Source organism: Monodon monoceros, unplaced genomic scaffold, assembly GCF_005190385.1.
Source record: "Monodon monoceros isolate NGI ecotype Baffin Bay Population unplaced genomic scaffold, NGI_Narwhal_1 Super_Scaffold_4, whole genome shotgun sequence".
In the NCBI taxonomy this organism is placed as follows: Eukaryota; Metazoa; Chordata; class Mammalia; order Artiodactyla; family Monodontidae; genus Monodon; species Monodon monoceros.
The window spans coordinates 77,383,500-77,398,800 of NW_021703781.1; the positions used below are offsets into that span (position 1 = coordinate 77,383,500).

Genomic DNA, 15,301 nt, shown 5'->3' on the forward strand with positions numbered 1-15,301 from the left:
TTCTTCCTCACCTTGTGGTCTTACTGTGAGAATCAAATCAAATGAAACACACCACACATGCACTTTGAGGGGTGAGACACAGTGCTGTGCTGTGACATCGTGGAAGTCTGCCCTCTCTGGTCCTCGAGATGCATGCTGGGAGTGAAGAACAGGAATTCTTTGGGAGTCTGGAGACTTGTGCCATCTCTTCTCCCCTTGCCCTGTGACCATGGCCAAGTCATTTTGCTTCCCCCCCAGGACTAGTTCAGTTCCCTCAACTATAAATCGTTAGTCATGGACTTAGTAACGATCTCTAAGGCTGCCACCAGCTCTGGAATTCTCTCTCCAGGTAGGAGCATGATCCCAGATACTCTCCATTACTGCTTTTTTCTCCTCCTTGGGGCAAGGATTACAAATGGTGCAGGAATCCCTCTTAAATTCTGGTGACAGCTGTGACTCCATCTGGGGATTATGCTGAGAAGTGTATAGATTTGTCAAAGCTGCCTTCTTATTAAAATGAGAGAAGAGATCAATCTTACTGCTGGAGAGATTCGGTCCTGCCCTTTACCTTCCAGCTCTGTACTCATCTTGTACCAGCCTCGAGCACCTGTGTCTTATTTGACTATTATGATGGCATTTTTAGCACCTTTCTACCAGAGGCTTTACTCTCCTGAGCGACGTGCACTCAGATCTTTGCTAATCCCCCTGTTCTGAAATACTGTGAAGACATATCATTCCCCACGTAGAAGACAGTGAAGCGTCACTGAAAAATGTAACCCAGGCATCCTTGAGCCCCTCACGCTCCGCCGGCACCAGGGGCAGAGGCGCTGGGCGGAGAGACAGGACGGGGCCGGCTTCCCTCTCCTCACACGCCTCCTGGGGTCCCCGGGTCAAGTCCAGCTCTGGACAGACAGCAGTCACTGTAGGGCCTGAGGCATCCATTGGGGCACTCCTGGTGATCCAAACCCAACCCGTGAGCCCGCTGCTGCCAAGGCTGGCCTGCGCTTTATCTTTCTGAAGTTTGGGGTTTGATTTGAATTATTGTAAGACCTGGGAGAGGAAGTTGAGTCAGGGGCCAGCAAGGCGCAGACACTGATGGAGATCAGCCTGGCATTAACCATTCGTATTTTTCAAGAGATACTGTTCTGGGCTGAGAAGGAGTTGCTTGGCAGTTAAGAGTCTTTAAGCTTGAGTTAGCGACAGGCCCACCCCTGGGACAGGCTCTCGCCTCCTCTGGGCCTCTGGCGTCCTCACTGTGTTGAGGTCTGAACACCTGGCAGCAGGGGCTGGGGTGTTTACGTTCTCGGGGTCCTCCCTGCGATGCCACACTCCTCACCTCCCCAGACACCTGCTCCCCTGAAAGGCAGCTCATGCCCCTGGACAGCGCGGACCCCTCCAGCCTGAGGAGGAAGCATCTGCAGTGGATGGAGCGTGGCTTTCCTCTCCCCGATCCTATTCTCTTGGTAAATGCCCAGAGGACGGTCTTCCCAGTCATCATGCAGCCACCCACATCCTCTCCAGGCCTGGGTGCTGGGACCCCTCTGTCCTTCCTACAGGAACAAAATGGGGATTGGAAAACGGCTCTGCAAGCCTCAAAAGGGTGCACGCCTCACTGGTGCTCAGATCTTGTGTCCCTGGGGCACTTCTGGGTGCCAGCTAGGCGCAGAAGGGTGACCCGGTCCCTGCTCCCTGTGGCTTGGTGCTGGGAGCATTCCTGGGCAGAGATCCCCTCTCTCTCACTCACCGAATTTACCTGCACCAGCGCTCACCTGGTGTCAGGCTGGACTGGAAGGTAATACATTCACCTCAGAGGACCAGCTTGTCCTCGGAGGAAGGGGTACAACACTGCCCTCTCACTTCAGTTTCTCCACGGGTACAGTGAATGCCCTGGCATCTGTCCGGCTGTGATGCTCCCAAGGTTGAATTCTCCAAAGAGGAGCTGCTGGGTGTGTTCATCTTTCCTGGTTGAGCTTCTCGCAGGGTCTGCTGTCCTTTCCTGCTGTAAGTGACAGACGGGTGCTTAGGGTACCCGAGACTTTGATAAAGGGTAGCAGCCAGCTGGGGCTGTTGATTTACCAGCCGGATCTCTACCTGTGGAGGCACAAGTTGGTCATCTGTAATCAGAGCTTTTCTTCCCACATGAGCTGACATAAGGACGCACAGAGCAGGCGCCACGACACAGCTGCTACACTGTGACACTGTAGGATAATTTTGCAAATTATTATTTGTAATAGAATCAGCCTTTTCCTTAGGCAATAAAGGAAAATGTTAAATTGCTCACAAACTAATAAAGGTTTATCTTCTGAAACATCAAATTCTGTTTACTCATGAAACACCCCCCCCCCCCGACGCTGACCCACTGGGAAGAAAATTAGCATTTATTTTTGCTGGTACGTAAAAACAGGGGAATGTTTGTTGACATCTTTTGGTGTTAAGCCCTTCCTTACATTGAAAATGATAAAGAAAGAGCCAGGAGCTGGGAGCTGTATGGAAGAGGCCTTCCCTGCTCTGATTGTCTAAGACTCCAGGGCTTATTTAACATGTGAGAACTGCTTATTGTGTGCCGGGCTGTAGGATGTCATTTGGTGTCTGGTTCCTGGATGCTTATAACATGCGTGGAAAACAAACTCCCCCTCAAGCCAAGGAGCCGGGTTCTCTTTCTCCTGCCATTAGAGACTGAAGAAAGGAAAATACTTTCATTTCTCTCCACCACCTCCCCCATGTTTCCACAGAGGGGAGGATCTTATGTAATCTGTGGTGATGGGAAAATGAGATCCCTAGCTGGATTCCTCCTCCTTCAGTTCCTTTTGGTGGCAAAAGAAGTTGATGCTTGACACTCTCTTTATTTGTCTCAGGGATGGGAGAGTTTCATTGCACTTAAAAATAATCCAAGTCTGATTTTCAAATGCTCCATAGAGTGACTCAGCGTTTTTCCTGTCCCTGGTTTTCAGGTACGGAGATATGAGGAGACAGATTGGCTTCGAAATCAGGGACATGTGGTACAACCTTGGTGAGTAACTGGGACTTCAGGGCATCACGGTGAACATCATGACTCGGTGGTGGGCGATGCCACTGGCCCTGTTTGTCAGCTTTGGGGCATCTTAAAAACCTGAACAGCTTCTGTCCTTCCGAGAGCAATTGCTACCTTTGCAGTAAGTGCTTTCAGTGAATGAGAGACGGGAGACCAAAGTAAAGGGAAGGAAATCTGATTGGTGGAGAAAACAGAAAAGTCAAGAGAGCGCCCTCTTGTGTCAGGTGAGCAGAGCTCTGCCTTGGAACTCTTGCTCCTGGGCAGAACTACCATTCTCTCCGTTTCTCATGAATCAAAGCATGTAGCTCATCCTACTGTTATATAGTCCCTCACTTATTGTATTCAGTTTCACATAATCTACCTTCCAAAGGGTTTATTCTCCAACTCAAAACTAGACCCTGTATTTAGGTATACTGCCACCAGGTGGTGGTAGGCTGAGTACTTGTACAATCAAAACAATAAGGGACATGTGCGTTTAAGATAAGAAATTAACATAGGCATTTATCACTATAAACTTCCCTCTTAGTATGGCTTTTGCTGCATCGCAAAGTTTTGGTATGTTGTCTTTTCATTTTTCATTTGTCTCAAGATAATTTTTGATTTCCTCTTTGATTTCCTCTTTGACCCATTGATTGTTCAGGAGTGCAGTTTTAAACTTTCAAGTATTTGTGAATTTTCCAATTTTCCTTCTGTTATTCATTTCTAGCTTTATTCTATCATGGTAGGAAAGGATACTTGGTATGATTTCAATTTTCTTAAATTCGTTAACAATTGTTTTGTGACCTAATGTGTGACATATCCTGGAGAATGTTCCTTGTGCACTTGAGAGAAATGTGTTTTCTGCTGCCGTTAGGGGAAATGTTTTGTATATGTCTGTTAGGTCCATTGATCTATAGTGTTGGCTTACTGGTGAAGAAAGATCTCAAATAAACAACCCAGCTTTACAGCTCAAGGAACAACAACAACCAAAAAAGAAAACTAGGCCTAAGCCTAAAGTCGGCAAAAGGAAGGAAATAATAAGGATTAGAGAAGAAATAAACAAAATAGAGGATAGAAAACGTCAATAAAATTAAGAGTTGGGTTTTTGAAAAGATAAACAAAATTGACAAACCTTTAGCTCAATTACTGAGAAAAAAGGAGAGGAGACTCAAAAAAATAAAATCATAAATGAAAGAGGAAACATTACAACTGATGCCATAGAAATAAAAAGGATCATAAGAGACTACTGTGAACACTTAACGTGCCAGCAACCTAGAAGAAATAGATACATTCCTAGAAACATACAACCTACTGAGACTGAATTATGAATAAATAGAAAGTCTGAACAGACCAATAATGAGTAAAGAGATTGAATCATATTACAACAAACAAAAGTCCAGGACAAGATGCCTGCACTGGTGAATACTACCCAACATTTAAAGAAGAATTAATGTCAATCCTTTTCACACTTTTCTAAAACACTGAAGAGCAGGCAACACTTCTAAACTCATTTAATGACATGAGCATTACCATGATGCCAAAGTCAAACACACTACCAAAAAAAAAAAAAAGAAAGAAATCTATAGGCCACCATCTCTGATGAACACAGATGCAAAAATCCTCAACCAAATACTAGCAAACTGAATTCAACAGCACATTAAAAGGGTCATACGCCAGGAACAAGTGGGATTTATCTCTGGGATGCAAAGATGATTCAGCATATGCAAATTAATAAAAGTGATAGACTACATTAATTGAATGAAGGATAATAAGATTATCTCAATAGATATAGAAAAACCATTGGACAAAATTCAAAACCCTTTCATGATAAAAACTCCACAAACTAGGTATAGAAGGAATGTAACTTAACATAGTTAAGGGCATATATTGTCAACTAATATCATACTCAGTGGTAAAAAACTGATAGTTTTTCTCTAAGATTGGAAACAAGACAGGATGCTCACTCTCACCCCTCCTATTCAACATAGTACTGGAAGTCTGGACAGACCGATTAAGTAAGAAAAAGCAATAAAAGGCATCCAGATCAGAAAGGAAGAAGTAAAATTACCTCTCTTTGCAGATGACATGATCTTATATGTAGAGAACCCTAAAGACTCCTCCAAAAAAGTGTTAGAACTAACAAACAAATTCAGAAAAGTTGCAGGATACAAAATCAACATAGAAAAAAAAAAGTTGCATTTCTATACGCACTACCTGTAAAAGAAATTAAGAAAACAATCCCATTTTCAGTAGCATAAAAATGAATAAAATATTTAGGAATAAACTTAACCAAGGAGGTGAAAGACTTATACACTGAAAATTACAAAACACTGATGTCAGAAATTTAAAGAGACACAAATAAATGTAAAGACATCTCATGTTCATGGATTGGAAGACTTGATATTGTTATCGCTTTCAAAATTCCAGTGGAATGTTTTACAGACATTGAAAAAATCAATTCTAAAAATCATGTGGAAACACAAAAGACCCTGAATATCCAAAGCAATCCTGAGAAAGAAGAACAAAGATGGAGGCATTATACCTCCTGGTTTCAAAATAAGTTACAAAGCTATAGAAATCAAAACAGTGTGGTACTGGCATAAAGACAGACATATAGACCAATGAAACAGAAGAGAGAGCTCAGAAATAAGCCCACACATATGCAGTCAACTGATCTTTGACAGGAAACCAAGAATACACAGTGAAGAAAGGAAAGTGACTTTAACAAGTGGTTTGTGAACAACAAATAGTGTTGTTAATACTGGATATCCACCTGCAAAAGAATGAAATTGGACTCTTAAGCCATACACAAAAAGCAACTCATAACACACTAAAGACTTAAATGTAAGACCTGAAACCATAAAATTCCTAGAAGAAACCATAGGAGAAAAGCTTTTTGACCTTGACCTGGGCAATGATTTCTTGGAAATGGCACCAAAAAGACAAGTAGACTACATCAAACTAAAAAGCTTTTGCACAACAAAGGAAGGAAACAATAAAATGAAAAGTAATGGGAGAATATATTTGCAAACCCCATGTCGGATGAGGGATTAATATCCAGAATATATAAGGAACTCCTACAATTCTATAGCAAAAAAACAAATAAACCAATTAAAAAGTGGTCAAAGGACTTGAATAGACATTTCTTCAAAGAAGACAGACAAATGGCCAGTAAGTACATGAAAAGTTGTTTAACATCACTAATCATCAGAGAAATGCAAATCAAAACCACAGTGAGCTATTGCCTCACACCTGTTAGGATGGCTGTTACGAAGAAAATAAATAAAAGATAATCATGGGTTTGCAAGGATGTAGAGAAATTTGAACTCATGTACACAGCTGGTGGGAATGTAAAATGATGCGTATGGAGGTTCCTCAATAAAATAAAAATAGAACTACCCTATGATCCAGCATTCTCACTCCAGGTTATGTATTCTAACAAATTAAAATCAGAATCTGGGTATCTGCACTCCCATGTTCGTTGCAGCATTATTCACAATAACAGAGATATGGAAACAACCTAAATGCCCATCGACAGATGACTGGGTAAAGAAAATGTGGTATATATATGTACAATGAAATATTATTCAGCCTTAAAATAAAAGAAATCCCATCGTATGAAAAAAAAATGGAAGACCCTGAAGACCACTGTTGGATGTGAACTAAGCCAGTCGCAGATGGACAGTTACTGCATGAATCCTCACATATGAGATCTCTGAAGGAGTCAAACTCATTAGAGCAGAGAGCAGAATGGTGGTTGCCAGGGGCAGGGGTGTGCCGAGGGAGCAGTGGGGAGGTGTTGGTCAAAGGATGAAACGTTGAAGTTTTGCAAGATGCATACATTTTAGAGATCTGCTATACACGTGGTGCCTCAAGTTAATGATCCTGTATTGTACATGTAAAGATGTAAGAAGGTAGATCTCATCTTACGTTTATTCTTACAATAAGCAAGAAAAAAGTAAAAATGATAAGAAATTAATTCAATTTTATTTATAAGTGAATTAATTAATATAACAAGGAATTTTCTATTAAAATGTTAGCCACTATGACATGTCATTCTGTTGGTTATGTTCCTTATAAAGGAATAAACAACTGATTATAATTTGGTGTCTCCTCACCACCTTTATGTGTCCTCTGTGAACCTGGCCTCTCCTAGTTGAGATGAAGCTCTTCCTGGCACCTGTCCTCAGCTGGTTTTGTGCTGAGGTGCCCCGGGCATCTTTCTTCAGCACCACTCCTGGTCCTGTGCAAGCTTCTGCCTCTGAATTGCCCAGGCTCTCCTTCCTTCTCTCAGATTGGCACACAAATCCTACCTTGGTTTGTTGTGGGGAGGGCTCCCACTCTCCCCATCCCCCAGTGACTTTTCTTCTCTAGAAGGAGGCAGGCCACTGCCCACCTTGCTCTCTAGTCACCCCACTGCATCAGGGTCTTGTTTGTTCCACCAGAGCTGGGGCGCCTTAGCTGTATCCCAATCTGTGTGCTTCTGGAATAGCTTTCTTCGTGGTTGGAAAGGTGCCCTGATGTATCTACATTCCTTGGGCAGAACGAAACGAGGTGACAAAACTAAACACGGTTTTCGATGAAGGCCGTGGCATTGGGCTCCACCGCCTTCCTGATGGCCCTTTGAGCAGACAGGGCCAGGGTTTTGAGGGCCAGCCCTGCTACTTGGCTTAGCGGTCAGCACGTTCACAGAGGCTTCTTTTCAACTGAAGCCAGGTTTCCTCAGAGGCCTTTGACTCCTAATCCTTCTTGAGTGCCCGGAGGTCAGCAGAAGTGTGTGAAGGAAGGCTCTGTCACATCTCTAGGGAATGTTAGGAGAATTTCCAAATATTCTTTGTCTTTCCGTTTATATGAAGGATGGAGTCTTTTTCAAATGGGTCTTCATCCAGAAAAATAAATGTACAACTCTTTGGGGGGGAAATCGATACTCTGTGGATAATACTAAGAACATGGAAATTAAGAAGCTTGGTTTAACATGAGGCGCCTGCTGGGTTCTCCAGGATAAAAATCCAGTGCGAGAGCTCCCAGGTGGAGAGAAGGAGCTGGTGGGGATGACTTCTCTGCCTGTGCTCTCACTGGGAGGAGAATCCACTCCCCCACCTGCTGGGCATCAATCTTGGAGTCAACTGGGGACCCCTTAAGGAAACTCTCCACTGGGACTTTGCTGCAGCAGCTGAAATTCCAGCATCAAAGTACTGGCTCTCGGTGTCAGAGTGCCTGGCTGCATCTCCAACACAGAACCTTCCTGGCACTGTCCCGTCCTTGGTCTTCCTGCCTTCCCTGGGGAGAGAGCAGGCACCCTGGTCTCCGAGGGAAGAGACTGGATATGAGTTCCACTTGAGTGGAACTTCCTGCCAGGCTGCGTGACGCAGTCGGTCTGGGCTTCCCTCACTCAGCTTTCTAGGCTGTAAGATGCAGAGGCTGGACGGAAGTTTTCAAGAGCCTTCTAACTCTGAAGCTCAATAATGCTTTTTATATATATGGTGCTCAATAATGCTTTCTATATGTATGGTGCTCAATAATGCTTTCTATATATATGGTGCTCAATAATGCTTTCTATATGTATGGTGCTCAATAATGCTTTCTATATATATGGTGCTCAATAATGCTTTCTGTATATATGGTGCTCAGTAATGCTTTCTGTATATATGGCGCTCAATAATGCTTTCTGTATATATGGCGCTCAATAATGCTTTCTGTATATATGGCGCTCAATAATGCTTTCTGTATATATGGCGCTCAATAATGCTTTCTGTATATATGGTGCTCAGTAATGCTTTTTATATATATATGGTGATCTCGGTAGTGAAATGCTAAGGCTCCTAGAACTGTTCATGATTCATTTTAATTGATCCTACCCTGACAGGTTCATCTCTCATGTTTCCTGGCAGGTCAGACACTGTGGGACTCCTGCCAGGAAGGTTCTGTCTGTAGCCCCATTCCGAGGGAGGGGCAGGTGAGGGCGGGCAGGAACGTTCAGAGAAATGGCATGGAGGGAGTCATTCTCGGCTGGACAAGTGGGAGCCCAGGGCTCTTCTAGGTGCCGGAGTCCAGTGAGTGATGGGCTGCACACACTGTGGCCAGGCTTTTCAGCGGGGACCTGATATACCTCTGCATGAGGGCCCTCTGCGGTCATCTTTCACCCCGGCCCTTCCAGAGAGAGTGACAACACCTTCTGAATTGTTCAGTGTCACCTCTAAAGTACAAACTGTGAGCTAGTCTATTTCTCCTAAAAGGACCCTTTTAGGTGTGTTTTCAAGTGCTTCATTCCAAAACGCCTTGGTAGTATTTTTCTCATCATTTAGGATAAGTAGAGAGAGCCACCCTGGTAGATATTCACACTGGCTTTTAACACACTAAAAGGCGTCCTTCTTGTTTGATTAGTAGCTGCTGTCTCAGCTCAGCTCACCCGGGACCCTCCCCTCCTCTCTGACCTTCAACTGAAGGGCCACTTCCTGGCTCAGAGGGAACCTCCAAAAGCGAGCCCAAGCCCAGGCTGGCCTGACACATGGGTGCTCCAGACACTCGGGTTTTCTTTTCTTTCTTTTCTTTTTTCTTCAAAGTGTTTTCAAAGTCATCTCTGGAATCCCTGAGATCGAGCACAGTTTGAAACTGATTCCTCCTCATTTGCTCCGTGTCTACGATTTCAATGGAAGACAGTGGGATGGGCCCAGGGAAGCATGAGCTTCTCTGTGAAGCCACCTCTGGGCCCTCGTGAAGCCTCCAGTGGTCGAATGGTTGGTTCTCTCGACATCATGTCATTACGTTCTAAATAGTCTGAGTCAAGTGACAGAGACTTTTGGTTTGCAACATAAAGGATACAGTTAAGAGAGCAAATGTCCTGTCTCATCCCTGCCCGTTGCTGATTGGAATACAGTGATGAATGCAGCAGGTCTGTGTTTGGCAGCTTTCTACCAGGACCTCTGACTCTGGCATGAGAAGCGGCCAGGAGGTCAAATGTAAACTGTGACTGTGGTCAGTGAAGGGCAGGGATTTGGTAACAGCAAGAAATAATCATTAACCCACGTGATTGGGTTCCTTGCTTACAAAATAATTAAATTATGTTTGAAAGTTAAAAAAAACCAATAAACATGTCGGCTGCTCCCAAGATCTGGCCCAGCTTCCCCTCAGAATGGCTAAGGCTAGCTCCGTGGGGTCACCTCCGGCCACCTGGCCCTTTCTTTGCTGCTCTGAATCTCAGGTGTTGGATCCTGCCCTCCAGCGTCATTGCTGAGGGTGCTACTCTAGAAATTAACGAGAGCACATCTCAGTTTCCTAAGGTGGACACAACCTATTTTCTACACAGCTTTTAAACAAAAAAAAAACCATTATTTTCAAATGGGCTCAGGTTTGAGATCATATTGGCAGTCTCCACCAAGAAAATAAAAATAGACGTCAGATATATTTACCCTCTTACAATTAGTCACCTGTCACTGGATCAGGCCCTGAGCCGAATGTGCCGTGAGACCGTCTCCTTCTGAGTCTTCCCAGTCATACGTGTGGTGTGAGCGGCCCAGAACCCACCTCCTTGCACAGCACTGGAACAAGGATCCGGGGTCTGTGTTGCTCAGTTTAATGCAAGTGCAGACACAGTGCTGCCCCATGGGACACAGCAGCATGGGGTTTTTTTTTTCCTCCCAAACCTGTCATATTTTGAGTGTGAAAGGAGAAATCAAAGGCAGACTCTCTCCCAAAAAAGGCGGGGGGCGGTGGGGGGGCAGATGTGCTTATTTACTCAGCTCTTCAGTTATTTATCAAAGCGCACTCGGTGCGGCAGCCTGCAGAGCACCTGAGCTCTCTTTTGCCTTCCTCACCTCGATTTACATTTTGTTTGTTACATACAGCACCCCGGAGCCCGCAGTCTCTCCAGTCTGTCCAGAACAAATGTGCTCGCAGGAAGATCTTTATCTCCCAGGTTCCGTCTGGGACATTTGTCACGCAGGGATTCCCTTCATGGGTATTTTTGGAGACTTGGAAAAAATTGTGTGCTTTTCATTAAAACCCACATACAGTGGGGCCTAATCCGTTTGACTGGGTGATGGAAATTTTTGCTCTGTCTACTCTTGTGTATATGGAGATTTTCCTGGGATTAGACGATGTTTAAGGTCCCGGATTTCTGAACACTCATGATTGTCAAGAGATCATCCAGGCACCCAGGGGGAGGCTGTTGATGGGGGAGAAGCCAACTTCCCTGAGACAGCGCAGTCTGGTTCCCAGGGAAGAAGCTCCGTGTTTTGTCACTAGAAGAAGACTGTCGGTGGGTTTTTAAGGATTGAGGAGTGGTAACCAGGAGTTTGGCCAAGGTGACCAGAGTGATCCGTCGATTCCCATTGTGATCCGATAATTAGTTTGTTCTTCCTTTGTCTCAAAAGGAAAAAAAGAAAGTAAATCCTCTTTTTCTTGAAGCCTGCATTTCAGGAGTCACCTTGATTCCCTTTGATTCCAAACCTGAGTTCATCATTAAATTTGAACAACAGATGCTCCAGGGGAAATCCATAATGCAAATGCCAAAAAAAAAGAAAGAAAGAAAGAAATAAAAAAGATGAAAACTGGAGAATTGTGTCCGACGCTTACTTACCTTGAGGACCATTGGTTCTCCGAGGTTAAACCCTGGGGATATCACTGTGGCTGAAGTTCAGTGCTGGCCCCCAGCCAATGTGTCCTGTGTTAATGGGAGGGGTAATAATCAAAACTGAGGAGACCTTCGTTTTTGGAACATATTTTTCCAATCCCTGCATTCGCAACCACTTGTTTCTCTCTTATGCAATCCTCCCAGCCTGGAACAATAAAGGCTGTCAGTGAGAGGCAGAGCCCTCCGTGACGCTGCAGTTGTGGTTGATGAAGAACTCTGTCACCAGCCTCTGTTTTCTGAAACATTGGCTTTGACATTTTTTAGGCATAATACAAGAAAAGTGTCACCTGAGAGACTGGATATAATAGCATTTTTAAGAGAATGCTTTGCATCACTTACATGCTCTTCAGAAACATTAAGCATTTGGGGAAGCGATGAGAATCGTGTTATATTAGGGCCTTAGTCAAAGTATTATTTAGTAAAGGTTAATAAGATTTTAATTACATTCAGATTCCTTGTTGAATGTTGCATTTTATGTATGTGTCCACCCAATACAAATTTCTGAATACTTTAATTTAGACCACTTACGAGGATTATGTATTTTGTTAAGGGTCTTTATTTATAATAGCCAAATTTGTTTAATGGTTCTCTTTACAGAAATCTGCATTAGCTGAGTTATAAAGAAAATGAAATTATTTAGTGTATCCATTGTATTTCCAGATTGTGTAAAAATGTTAGTAACATTGATTAACTCTGGATAAATTACGAGTGCTAATAACAAAATGTCACAAATAACTCATTCAAGCATTTAATTCTTGTGCATTCTTCTATTATATGTTGGAAACAAAAAGATATAAATTGTAATGGGGTGAAATGAAAATAAATCAGGATTTCTGAAATTAAAGATAAGAAGGCAGGAATTATAAAAGACCACTTCCGTGATGGGACCTGCCTCTAAATTTAATCATATCACCTTACATAAGGTCAACGCCCCCCTTTTTTCAGAAATGAGTTTTCCAGCAGCTCCTTCCCTCTGGCAGCCTTTTATCCCTTCAAGTTCTCTGGAAGTTCACCCACATCACTCCCAGCCCTCAGGAATTTAGACATAGCAGGGTGTGGAGGCCACTGCTGGTGTGAGGCACAATGGTAGCCAAAAACGAAAAAACGGAGATTTTGAGTTAGCGGTGTCTGAGTCGAAGGCAGAGGCCTCAAGAGGTGTGATACCAAGATTTCCAACAAAATAATTGAAATAGAAAAGAAAAAAATAAAAAGGTTTGGAGCCTGTAAGAATCCTGTCTCTACTTTCTGGGGCACCCAGTTTAGAAGTGTGATACCCCAGTAATGCTAGATGAAATGACAGGCCACTCTCCTCTGCATCTGGGTTATGACGACAGCACACGGAGAAGGGAGTGGTGTGGACAGCCAGCATCGTTTCTATTACCACGAGATGGAGAGGCCTAGTGTCCTGGAAAGATCTCGTGACCGGCAGGCCGGGCACGGGGGACACACCTGATGCTTCAGAATCACAGCATCACCGGGTTCCAGTCCTGCTCTACCATTCCCACTGAACAGCATGCTGGTTTGGGGAAATGCACAGTTTCCTCATCTGTAAAACAGAGTTCAGAAGGGCACCCCCTCTGGGGGAGGATGTTATAATGGGGGCAGGGGTATAGGAGAAATCTCTGTACCTTCTGCTCACTTTTGCTCTAAAAAATAAAGTCTATTAAAAAATAAAGTACGGTCTGGTTTTTAAAAAGAGGAGAGGAATGGTAGCCGTCTCACAAAATTATGTTGAGAATTCAGTGAGACTCTTTCTATGAGGCTTGTCATGTAGTTGTACTTAGTAAGTGTTAGCTAATTTTATAATATTCATTATTAATCATAGGGGCAGAAGTATGTGCTTAAAACAGCTTTTTGAAAAGTTTTCTCAAAAGTTTTAAGCATATACTATTGTCCTTGTGAATCATAATGAATATTATAATCTTATGCTTTAAAAATCATATCTGGACAAGATAGGTGGGATATAAGATTAATAAAGTAGCTATTTTAATAAGCATTATCCAGTCAAATAGTAAGTCAAAAAAGGCAGAATCGTTTCTATTTTCACAGCTTCACGTCCTGAGGTCTGGTTTTGATTTCTCTGATCAGTCACTCGGAACGTTATAGAGATCCCTCGACATTATTTACAGTTTCCAAATAGTAAACTCTTTTTCATATGATGTTGCAGACAGAAAGGGCCCAAGAGACCACCTGCCCTAACCTCTTCACTTTATCAACTCTTGTTCATTTTTCATAAAATGAGATGCCAAGGGTCCCGTCTCCCAGCCCTGCTCTTTCCAAAATTGGGTACCCGTTAGCTGCTCAGGCCCCGATGTGTGTGATGTAATTGTCTGTTTGTGAAATGGCATTTGTCGTCGGTAACAGACAAGTCATGACTGCAGGCCTTATATTGGGTAGATTTTTTTTTAACAGCTTCACTTACACTATTTGGAATACAGTTCACTTCTTATACTAAAGACTGGGCACACTCAAAATTGTTGCCTGTAGGTCAAAAATGGATACATATTCCCAAGATCCTAGCATTCAAAATCTCAATGATCTGTGTAGTCTTGTTTCTGTCCGTTGAAGCTCATTTCAGAATCCTTTATTTAAAACATTTCTGAATAATGCACTTCTTTATTCAAGGTCAACACAAGATAAAGTTCATTCCAGAAATGGTCGGCCCAATATTAGAAATGACACTGATTCCTGAGACAGAGCTTCGCAAAGCCACCATCCCCATCTTCTTTGACATGATGCAGTGTGAATTCCATTCCACCCGAAGCTTCCAGATGGTAAGGACGTGTGCAGTAAGTGGCTTGGAGAGAAAAGGGGGACAAGCCTGAGTACCTTGAGACTTATAGATGGTTCTCCAGTTACACATGCTGAATATGGAAAACATAATTCCCTACAGCTTAAGAGAGAAAACTCCTAGACTTTCCTTGTGGAAGAAGCCTGTCATTCTTAGGGAGGATCTCACTCTCATCTTCACAGAACGTTGTTCTCCATTTTTAGCTTTTACTTACTTTCAAGTGGATTTACTGACACATTAAATCTGGGTAAAACTCTCTCTGGCCCTCCTTTGTATGTGCACTGGAGCTTTTGATCAGATGTTACTGTATTCTGTCAGACTGGCTGCTTCTTACTGAGTTAATTGTTTTTAAGTGTAAAGTCTTTGCCTTTATTTTAAGTGTGTGCCTTGGTCTTTTTACCTGTGCAATGGAACTGATGAAAATTCCATAAAGAAAGTGTATGTAAAGTGCTAGAAACATCCTGTATCAACATGAAGAACAAAATCTGAATAATTGATATGTGAAAAGGAACAAAATCTCCTTCCCTGGATAAGTATGGTGTTTATGGATTCCTGGGTGGGTACGCACAAGCCCACACACGTGCACATACAATGGATTTCTCCTTTGTGTACTGATGCTTTGCAGGAGGCAAGAGAAAAAGCCAGAGACAGGAGGTCCTCTAAATTGAAAACTACCTCTGTTAAAATATTATAGTGAATCAGGGGAGTTAATGTACTATGCATTTTACATAAATTTTTGAGGAATTTAGAGAGAAATTCCTATAGTGAATGGAAATCAAAACTGCGTCAATCAAGGTAACATGAATTTAGTGAGATCTAATATTTCAAGAGTAGGTTTTCCTTCCTCACTTTTGTACTTTCCAGTTTCAGAAACTTTGAATAGTTTATA

At 43.0% G+C, this 15,301-nt stretch overlaps 1 protein-coding gene across 9 annotated transcripts in view; it reads left to right on the forward strand.

Moving 5' to 3' along the window:
- The window catches only part of DOCK1 (dedicator of cytokinesis 1), a 528,766-nt gene that overhangs the window by 427,718 nt on the left and 85,747 nt on the right, over positions 1 to 15,301 (forward strand). For all 9 annotated transcript variants that reach the window (XM_029245561.1, XM_029245563.1, XM_029245558.1 and 6 more), the window contains 2 exons: positions 2,931 to 2,989; positions 14,247 to 14,395. In XM_029245561.1, the coding sequence (XP_029101394.1) occupies positions 2,931 to 2,989; positions 14,247 to 14,395 (208 nt within the window). The remainder of the gene's footprint in view (positions 1 to 2,930; positions 2,990 to 14,246; positions 14,396 to 15,301) is intronic.